General features: G+C 51.0%; 1 protein-coding gene across 1 annotated transcript; it reads left to right on the forward strand.

Moving 5' to 3' along the window:
* The first annotated feature begins 7,283 nt into the window (after positions 1 to 7,283).
* Positions 7,284 to 9,016, forward strand: LOC119341219 (F-box protein At5g07610-like). Its single transcript, XM_037613087.1, has 2 exons — positions 7,284 to 7,415; positions 7,488 to 9,016. The coding sequence occupies exons 1-2, from the start codon at positions 7,354 to 7,356 to the stop codon at positions 8,701 to 8,703; spliced, it is 1,278 nt and encodes a 425-aa protein (XP_037468984.1). The 5' UTR covers positions 7,284 to 7,353; the 3' UTR covers positions 8,704 to 9,016.
* Positions 9,017 to 10,707: the final 1,691 nt, after the last annotated feature.

Here is a 10,707-nt window from a genome sequence, read left to right on the forward strand (position 1 = left end):
CAGCCCAGTGCTCGCCTAAGTATCTAAAATCCTACCGAGTGGAGAGCAAAGCTCCCACTCGGGGGCTTAGCTGCAGCCCCGTGCTCGCCTAAGTATCTGAAATCCTACCGAGTGAAGAGCAGACCTCCCACTCGGGGCTTAGCTACAGCCCAGTGCTCGCCTAAGTATCTGAAATCCTACCGAGTGGAGAGCAGACCTCCCACTCGGAGGCTTAGCTGCAGCCCAGTGCTCGCCTAAGTATCTGAAATCCTACCGAGTGGAGAGCAGACCTCCCACTCGGAGGCTTAGCTGCAGCCCAGTGCTCGCCTAAGTATGTGAAAATTCTACCGAGTGGAGAGCGGACCTCCCACTCGGAAGCTTAGCTGCAGCCCAGTGCTCGCCTAAGTATGTTGGGGAACAAGTCGATTGCAATAAGCGCTTCGCTTTAACCTGCAAAAGACACCTCAAACCAAATGCAAACATATTCAACAACGAATCCAAGTTCGGATAACTCCTAACGGAACCGAAAGTGCTCAGGCGCTAGGCCTGTGAAGGTTTGTCGGTTACAAAACTCACTCGGCATACCGAGGCAAATTTAAAGTATCAAGCTCAGAAGTTTTTTACCCCTCCTGTGGAGGGCTGGAAGGTGCCACGAACTCGTCCAGATCAATTCCGTCTGCAATCCGAGTGGCAGCAGCAATGAAGGTCTCCATGAAGGATCTGAAGTCGTGCTTCTTGGTGTTAGCCACCCTAAGGGCCACCAGCTTGTCCTCTCGTGCATCCTTGCAGTGAACGCGGACCAGAGACAGAGCAACATCCACACCGCACCTGGCCGAAGACTTCTTCCACTCCTGCACTCGACTTGGGACCTCGTTCAGTCGAGTCATCAGAGACTCGAGGTCGTTCTGGAGCGTCTCTCTTGGCCAGAGTGTTGTGTCGATGCGAGAAGTTGCGACCTTCAGCCTTGCAAGATAATCGATGACAGCAGCAACACGAGATTCAAGCCGGAGCACATTCATGGCGACTTCATCTTTCACAGGAGAGTTGATGGGGTCCAGGTTTACTTCCAGTCGACCAGTCTCCTCTTCAAAGTTCTGACAGAATTCTGCAAGCACAACCATCAAGTCAAGACAAACATTCGGAGGTTACAATTAAATATTTGGTTGATACAAAGGGTTACCTTCAAGCATGAGGAACAGCTTCTTGGCGAGACCACCCAGATAAGCCTCTAGATTATTCTTCTTTCTCTTCAATTCACTGGCCTTGTCATTCAGGGTGGTCTTGTCGCTTTTCAGTCGACTAACCTCCTGGTTGGCAGTATCCAGAGCAGCTTTCAGATTGGTGTTTTCTTCTTCGAGCTTGGTCACTGAAGCCAGCTTCTCATCAGCAAGCTTGGTCTTCTCTAAAGCAGTTTTTTGCATCTCAGCCAAGTCAAGCTCTTGTTTCTTCAGGGCCTCCCTCACTTTGTCTACAAAGTTACAGTGAAGATTAAATTGGGAAGCAAGTGAGAGGCAAAGGCAATCGTCAAAGGCCTCACCAAGCATACCTTTAGCTTCCTCCTTCGCCTTCGTCAAGTTCTCTTGGGCCAGTTTTAGATCGAGCTCAAGCTGAATGTGTTTGTTCTCCAGCTCAGTATAACGAGCCGTAAGGTCACAGGATTTCTACGAAGAACCAATCGACAAATGTCAAAGACAATTCACTTCCGAGTGAGTAAGGAAAAATCATAACGTTTCTAAGACTACGGCCGAATGTAAACAATGGACCATAGTCTCGGGGACTACACCCAGTGGGTGCACTCAGCGTGCCCCCACTAGTTTCATCGGTTAAAGTCGACCAGTCGACCAACAAAAAAAACGGGAGCTGTTCTTCAGACTATAGTCAACTGACCGTAGTCGACCACAGTCTCGGGGACTACACCCAGTGGGTGCACTCAGCATGCCCCCACCGGTCCATGAATCTATTCGACTTAGTCGAGTAAGAAAAAACTTAAGACATAAAGCCTATGGTCGACTACCAGCAGTCGACCATAGCCTTGGGGACTACACCCAGTGGGTGCACTCAGCGTGCCCCCACTCATCCGGAATTTCAATCGACGCACCCAGTGGGTGTAGGACAAACTCTAAGAATTGCAGAAAGAAGAGTTTGCAGATATCATATCCTAACAGAACAGGCAGTGACCGACTGACCTGAACATTACTTTGAAGAGCCGAACTGGCGTCATAAGCTGCCTGGCTAGCTTCTCGTATTGCCTTCACTTGCTCCATCATGACCCCCGCTTGGCGTATTGCTTCTCTAGCAGCGCTAGCTTGGTCTTCTAGAACGGGGTAGGTGGAGAAAAGCGAAGGTTGAGCTGCACTCGACGACGAAGGGCGAGCACTCGTCAACGGCACCGCGAAAGTTACGGTGGGTCGAGCGACATTGTCTCCCTCCGCGACCAACGTCTCAGGTGCCGACACATCCTGAGTCGCCCTGCCAGCAGAAGTTTTCTTGCTCCTCCTCGGCCGTGGTGGTTCTTCATCGTCGTCGTCAGGAAGGTCAATAACAATGTTAGATGAAACTGCAGAAAGAATCAAAATTAGAGACAATGAGTCAGTCGACTGAAGATGGCATCACAAGAGTCGTACCAGGCTTCGAGGTTGCGGCATCCTCCATCTCATGGTCTTCGGCCCTCGCCGAAGTGTCGGAAGTAGCAGCGCTGCAGTTCCAAAAGCCAGTCGATTGACCCATGAGTCGACCAAGAACAAGTTCATGAAACGGGGAAAACTCAAAACTACCATTACCCTGAGATTGTGGGGATCACCATCTTCATCTTCGGCAGGACCTTCGCGGGTTTCGATGGTGCCACTCGAGATTGCTTCGGAGCCTACTCAGTCGGCGCCGGAGAAGCCGTACGAGGGCGCTTGGTCGACTGGGTAGCGGTCGCCACCCCCTTTCCGCGCTTAGTCGTGGGATCATGGACAAGCTTCGAGCGTCTCTCCGAGCGGGGAGGCACAACTTCCTCCTCCTCCTCCTCCTCATCTTCCTCCTCACCAGAGTCGTCACCTTCATCGTCATCATCAGCATTCGAATCCCACTCCTCTGGGCTTTCGCCCCCGCTTCCTTCCTCCTCCTCAGTCGGCGTCTGCGCCCCATTGGGCATCGAGTATAACTCAGTGGTGGCCTGTCAGATAACAAAGCAAAAGAAAGATCAATCGACCAAGTCGCGGCAAAGCAGAATGGATAAAGCAAGATCACGATCGGAGATAAGTGGTCATACCGTGTCCGGCGTATAAGTACAGTCGAGTGGCGGGATCCTCCTAGCCCCTCGAGGGTTGTCCTTGTTCCCTGTGATGGCGGCCACCCACCTCTCCAACGTGGCGTCGTCGACTGCTTCTGGATGGACCCGAGAGGTGTCTTCGGTACCACAGTACAACCACATCGGGTGGCCTCGGAACTAAAGCGGTTGGATGCGCCGCCTAAGGAAGACTTCCAGAAGATCCATGCTCGTCACTCCGTCCCAAACGAGTTGGACCACGCGCTCCATCAACATTTTTACCTCGGCTTTCTCCTCAGGGAGCACCTTCAGAGAAGACGGTTTGTCCACTCGGTCCATGGAGAACGGAGGGAGACCGGTCGACTGCCCCGGCGTCGACTCGTTTTGGCAGTAGAACCAAGTCGACTGCCACCCTCTGACCGGCTCAAGAAGGGTCATGGTCGGGAAAGTGCTCTTGTTCCTCAACTGAATCCCAAGACCCCCACACATCTGAATGACCTTGGTCCTCTCATCGTCCGGACTCGCCTTTTTCACTGTCTGCGAGCGGCAGGTGGATATGTACTTGAAGAGACCCCAGTGCGGTTGACAACCTAGGAAGTTCTCGCACATGGACACAAAGGTAGCAAGATAGGCGATGGAATTGGGATTGAAATGATGGAGTTGCGCCCCAAAGAAATTCAAAAACCCTCGGAAGAAAACACTCGGCGGCAGAGAGAAACCACGATCTATGTGAGTGGCTAAGAGAACGCACTCACCCTCCTGCGGTTGCGGTTGACACTCGGACCCCGGGAGCCTCGCTGACCCGTGGGGGATCGGTCCCTCATTGGCCAGGTCGTTGAGGTCCTTCTCAGTGATGGTCGAGCGGATCTAGTCCCCTTGGACCCAACCCTTCGGCAGGCGGGACCTCGACGAAGATCCGCCCCGACTAGACGGTCTCCCCTTCGCTTGCCCCGTCGCCGTCGCCTTCTTCGCGCGCTCTAGAGCCGCCGTCTTCTCCTTCACCATTATTGCCGGCGAAGCACTCGAGAGGTGGATAAGGCGGAGCTGGGAGCAGGCGCTGTGGGTGGAGGCAGAGAGGGAAGAGAGGAGAATGGGGAGGCACTGTTCAAAAAACTCCTCCCCGACGCTTTCTATAAGGGCACTTCCGAGTGGCTGACGAGTGGGTCCGAGCAGACCTGTCACATCCCGAAACAGTCGCGCACGCACGATACGTGGCGAAAAAGGCGGTGCGGAAATCGAGGCGTCCATGCCTTATCCTGCCCGATTGCCGTGGATCGCCCCGCTTCGCGCGCTTCCCAAATTTCGGATCCCGCAAAATCCGTTAACAGCAGATCATTCTGTCAGACGATATCCTTCCCGCGATCCGTCGCTTGGAAGTTCACCAAAGTTCAAATGTTCACTCGACAGAAGATAAGAATGGATCAAGGCGACTGAAGTAAAAGTTGACGCCAACGTCGAAAAGAAGATCGCCGATCCAAGATACGACACAATCAAAACATGGAAAATGAGTCAGAGAAAATCATCAACTCCTTCCTCACTCGAACCTCGATCCATTCGGGGGCTAATGATGATGTTATGTACCTAGGGTAGGGTCATGGATCTATCCAGGATACCATGCCCAAGGACATCCTTAGATGAAGCTACCTTCCAGTCGACCAAGAGAGGCTCCACTCGACCGGCTAGAAGACACTCGACCATGAAGACTCGCTCGACCATCAGAAGTTCAGGATCTACTCTGCATCCAAACGGTCTGTAATTAAGTAGTCTTAATGGTCATGATGGCACTTTATGTAGAGCGTTACCAGTAACGCCAGACCATAATGTACTTTAACCCTCTGCTAACGTGGGCTGGCTGGGGTCTTGGCGTCCTCTATATAAGCCACCCCCCTCCACTGGTAGAAGGGTTCGCACCCCTGTAATTCATATACACAGAGATCAGTCGACCGCCTCCGGGCTCCGAGACGTAGGGCTGTTACTTCCTCCGAGAAGGGCCTGAACTCGCCAAACACTCATGTGTACAACTACTCCATAGCTAGGATCTTGCCTCTCCATACCTACCCCCATTCTACTGTCAGACTTAGAACCACGACACCCAAGACTAGCCAAGGTGTATCATTGGTGCCTATGATTCCTCTTAGCGTGTCCCATGTTTTGTGTCTTTCATTGAGCTGAGCTTCCCCATAGACAAAGGTTACCCTTATTTTCACATCTGCAAGATCATCAATAAGTGCATCAATATGGTACTGTGAATAACCAACAATCTCAAGCTTTATTTCTTCATTCCAAAAAATTCCTAGACCACCACTTCTCCCCGAGCTACTAACAGCAAAGCTCTTATTAAAACCTAAAGAACCGACCATATTCTCAACTCTAGTTCCCTCTATTTGTGTATCAAGGATGCAAAGTACAGAGGGGGCATATTGCTTCGTTAGATCACAAAGCTCTCGAACTGTCGCGGGTTTGCCAGCCCCACGGCAGTTCCAGCAGACGAGACTCATTGCGCCAGGCGCGACCCCCCTTGGAGGCCCGCCAAACGCGCATCATTGTTCTTTAGTAGAGTTGTGTTCTTTCCATTAGTTTTCTCGCCGGTCATCATGTTGGTCTTGTTCCTTAATTTTCGATTCCTGCTTTGAGGAAGGGCTCGGTGGGATTTCGGTGGCTGGCGATAACTTAGTGTTGGAGTCATCAGAAGGGGCTGGCAGCAGCATTAGTGCATTTTGGTCTACCTCGCCAGCCCCCCTCTTCCTGTTTCTATCTCCCTCCTCCATGGCCACGTCCGCCTCAGTTGTTGCCTCTTTCTCCTTGGGTGCAGAAGTGTCAAGGTCAGATCCTCGGCCACGCCCTCTCCCTGCACGACCACCGCGGCCTCCTCCGTGTCCACCTCTTGCTCCACTGCCCTCGGCCGGGCCTCGTCCTTCTCCTGGGCCACTCCCCGGTCCTTTGAACCATGAGGCTTTCAGATCTTTAAACACCAGAGCCTTTGGATGATGCACTCCATCGTCACACTCTTTAAAGAGGTGACCAATGTATCCGCACACGGCACACCAGTCGGGGAGCCGTTCATACTTTACTCGGAAAATCTCCCTATGCATAGTGTCCTTCTTCTTCACCACCAGAGAGACGGCGTTCTTGAGGGGCTTGGTGACATCTATCTTCACACGAACACGTGCAAAGTTACCTTCAAAATCTTGAGATCTTGGATCAGCGTAGATGAATTCTCCCACCGTTGCAGATAGAGCTTTGATCTTTGGGAAGAAACCATCCGGGAAATCATGGATCTGAATCCACATATCGATCTTGTTGAGTTCAATAGTCGACGGTATTGTGTAGCCGTCATACTGCGCCAAAACCACCGCTTTTCCCCTGAAACTCCAGGGTCCTTCCTCCATCACCCGTTCCCAGTCGCCCAAGCATCCAAACTGCAACGTATATAGGTTATCTTCAAGCGGCCTGATCTTCACTTCCTTTGCCAAGTCCCAGGCGACCCTCATGTTCCTGTAAAACCAATACTGACTATAAGTCTTCTCGGTGTGAACCCTCGCAATGGCCATCCACCGGGTCGCCTCCTCCGGTAGCTCATCATCCTCGATCACCACGTCCTGGAGATCATCTTCCTTCAACCCTAGTTCATCCATCATTGCTTCCAGATCAGTCATGCCGCTTCCTGATCCCGGTGCGGTGTCTTCCATATTGCCTTGCCCGAGGTTTTGTTCCGCGGGTGATATGATCCCTACCTATCCCTTCCCCCCACCGATGATGGGACCCCAGGCCCCGATCAGCGCCGGCGTGGAGGATAGGAGAGGGGAGACGAAGTCTCTACGGTGGTGCGGTGGATCGCCGCCACCGAGAGGAAAAGGAAACCCTAACAGGAGGGGTTGTTTTCAGGTAGGAGGATATCGACGGATACCCATACCAACGGTCCATTCGCTAAGCCCATAGGAGATGTGCGATACAGTTAGCCCGTTTAATGGTGCACCCACGGCCCATTCGCCCCTACCCCTAAATAAAGTCCTCTCTCCCCTATCCCTTCCCCTAAAAGAAAGAAAAAAAACTCCCCTAATCCCCTGCATCTTGCCGCCGCCACCGCCACCGCCGCCGCCGGATTTCCTCCGCCCGTCGCCATGTCCGCCGCGGGAGACCGCTCTCCCCCGCGAGAGCAAAGCCGCGCTTCGATTCGCGCCCGGTACGCTCGGCAGCAACCACCGCCAACCCCTTCTCCTCCCTATCTGATCCCCTGACCTCCGTGTTTCCGCAGGGCTCACCCCGGCGGGCCGCCGGCCGGGAGGCTGATCGACGACATCCTGGTGGAGATCCTCTCGCGCGTCCCCGCCAAGGAGCTGTGCCGCTGCAAGTGCGTCTCGAAGCACTGGCTCGGCCTCATCCACCACCCCGACCACCGCAAACGGCTCCCTCAAACCCTGGCCGGCTTCTTCTACGGCGGCGGCATCAGCAGCACCGGGCAGCGGCTCCTGGAGCTGCCCTTCCGCTTCACCAGCCTCTCAGGGGACCGCCGCCCTCCGTTCGGCGCCTCCCTCACCTTCCTGCCCAACCACCACCTGCCCGTCGATCTGCTCGACTCCTGCAACGGCCTCCTCCTCTGCCGATGTTACCACGTCTCCGACGGGGTTGGCGCGTTCCATTACGTCGTGTGCAATCCCGCCACCAAGAAGTGGGTCGTGTTGCCCAACTCCGGCAAGGACAGCAGCCAGGTGGCCACCACGTCGCTCGGCTTCGACCCGGCCCTGTCGCCGCATTTCCATGTGTTTGAGCTGGTAGTCGAGTACAATTATAGTCCGAACAGCGACCTTTGCGGAGTGGCAGTGTATTCGTCTGAAACCGGAGAATGGATTTATAAGGAGAAGAGATGGAGCAGAGCTAGTCGGCACTCCTCCGCAACAGTCTTTCTCGATGGTCTCCTGTTTTTCCGTGCCCTTGACCTTGAATATCATGATTGTGTAGTTGCGGTGGACACAAAGGGAGAAACATGGATGAAATTCAGGGTACCTGGTGGTCAGGTTGATGATTTTGGTCTGGCTGATGGCTTTGTTCAGCAGATGTTATTTGCGGTTCCTGGTGGTCAGGCTGATGATTTTGGTCTGGCTCATGGTTTTATTCAGCGCTCGCAGGGCTGCTTGCATTTTGCCAATTTTCAGAGTGGTGAAGATGGTGTTGGCATTCGATTGGCAGTTTATGTTCTGGAAAACTATCAAAGTGAAGAATGGAAATTGAAGCATAGCATTAAAACTTCAGACATATGTGGATGGACAGATTTATGGTTTGATGTGGATTTTGATTTCATTGCGATTCATCCGGAATGCAACTTGCTCTTCTTCATTGCGGGGGGTGTCACATTAATGTGCTATGATATGGATAATCGGCAGGTCAAAGTGATCTCCTATCTTGGAGGTGCCAAGCCGCTATTTCTGCCTTATGTGCCGTTGTACACAGAGTCACAATCATTGCACAATTGATATAAGAAGTGGATCTCTGATCGCAGTTGATTCTACATGCTATGGGGCAGCGTGCTTGGTATGTCTGCTTGAATTTGGCTCTCATTTGGAGCAATGGTGGTTCAGTATGGAGGGAATTTGACTGATTTCTCTGTGATCTGCTATCCAAATTTGCGCTAAACTTTCTGCCGTATGTACTGGTCTCTGGTTTAGTCGACTTCTAGATTTGCACTAAATTTGCTTAACCTCGTGTAGTGTTTGCGTTAAGGTACTATGATCATTATGTAAGACATGGACAGTGGTTATCATGCAGGAAAACTTTTCTCGAACATCATGCTGAGGCTTAAACTTTTATCTTCTACAGCATTTGCAGCCACGGAATTTCTTATTCGCAGTGATTTAGTATACGACCACTTGTCTGCTAACGATATGGTGTATGAAATTCTGCTGATGACGCGAATCATTTTCCTTATCTTTCCTGCCAATGGTTTGAAAAAGAAAAATCCTTGCTGCAATGCTACTTCCTTTTAGGACATCATCAAACGCGCTGTGCTTGGATCATAATTTTCACTATTTTGTTAGAGGTTTTCTTTTTTGGATCACAAAAGTGGTCTTTGTTTGTGGGTATTGTTCAGCTAGGTAGCGTAAAAGAGTTTGGAATAAGCACTGCCGTGTGCCTTTTATTGTACTCATGCTTCTAGTTATACTAGGTACGATCCCTGTAATGTTGCACGTACAGCTACTTTGCAGAGCTGTTTCTGAATTTTGACTTTCTGTGTCCTATAGCACTGAAACAACAAGGCTCAGGCTCTGTGTGGGCTCTGGTTTCAGCTTCAAGTCTCCAAAACAAACTGAAACTATCCTTTTGTCTGGTGCTCCCGTCGTTAGGACGGCACTGGTAACAATTGTATCGGGGATGACACTGGTGTTTAGGAGCTAAATCAATTTGTTTTCGGTGATTTTGAGGTAGATTTATTTGTAAGAACACTTTCAGCATCATCTAGTCAAGGAAAATTGGTCGTGTTTTTCGTGGACGAACTTCAATTAGGTAACAGCCGTCAGGTCAGCATGCATTTTTGTGTGGCCTGTTAACTCTAGTGAAACAATCCCTGTGAAGCCAACAAAACGGACAGAGCTTAATGCACATAACCTAGTGACAAAAACCTGTGCGTCATTGTGGAGAAAAATGCTTTGGTTATGGTAACTGGGGTATAATTACTGTCACCAGATCGACCAGCGTCATCACCTTCATGGTCTCATGTGCAGGCCCCGTCATGGTCACCAAGGCAAGCAACATCCAGGAGAAAACAACATCGATGCCGCCGCAGTTGCCCGATCCCGATAGCCTATTCGAGAGTTTTTACCCGTGGATCACAAGACCCTGAAGGATGGAGAGGGGGGAAAGTTCCTTGATGAAGCATGCAAGGCCGTAGTTTCTGGCGATAGTCGGAGCAATGGTTTCTCCTAGAGCACGGCACACCATCACCGACACGCCCATGGTCCCATCCTGTTGACAATATTACTCATTTTAGAAATATTATACTCGGGAGATCGAAAAATGATCCCAGGCTCCTTTTAGCCCTTCACAAAAAATCGGCAAACACACATTGGGGAAACTTTAAGCACAAACGCCATGCCGAAAGGGTTAATCGGAACCTAGAAACAAGTGGCTACACAAAAAAAATAAGAAAAATCAAAGAGTAACTAGGATTCGCGACAAAGTTCAGGTTCCCAGCGCACTGAAATTGCTGCCTGTATTTCTCCAAAGCTACAAATATTCCCCTACAGATGCTGAATCCATTGTCAGTAATACAGTGAAAAGGTGTGCCAACTGCCAAGGCACATCAACGAACCACAATTTGGCAAAATTGTTAGCCACAACTGCAGCAAGATTCTGTACGAAACTACAAATGATATCCTAGGCATATATACAGGGTACAGTGGTAAAAATCTGTTCATTACAAAAGTAAAAAAACCATAGTGGTTAACCTTGAAAAGTTAACCCTAGCTGACGCTTCACATATA

This window comes from Triticum dicoccoides, chromosome 7B (assembly GCF_002162155.2).
Source record: "Triticum dicoccoides isolate Atlit2015 ecotype Zavitan chromosome 7B, WEW_v2.0, whole genome shotgun sequence".
NCBI lineage: Eukaryota > Viridiplantae > Streptophyta > Magnoliopsida > Poales > Poaceae > Triticum > Triticum dicoccoides.

Excerpts from the sequence above, each read along its gene's own strand:
- LOC119341219 (XM_037613087.1), top strand. The coding sequence starts at position 7,354 with ATGTCCGCCGCGGGAGACCGCTCTCCCCCGCGAGAGCAAAGCCGCGCT. Across the intron at positions 7,416-7,487 it reads CGCGCTTCGATTCGCGCCCG|GGCTCACCCCGGCGGGCCGC; the intron begins GTACGCTCGGCA and ends GTGTTTCCGCAG.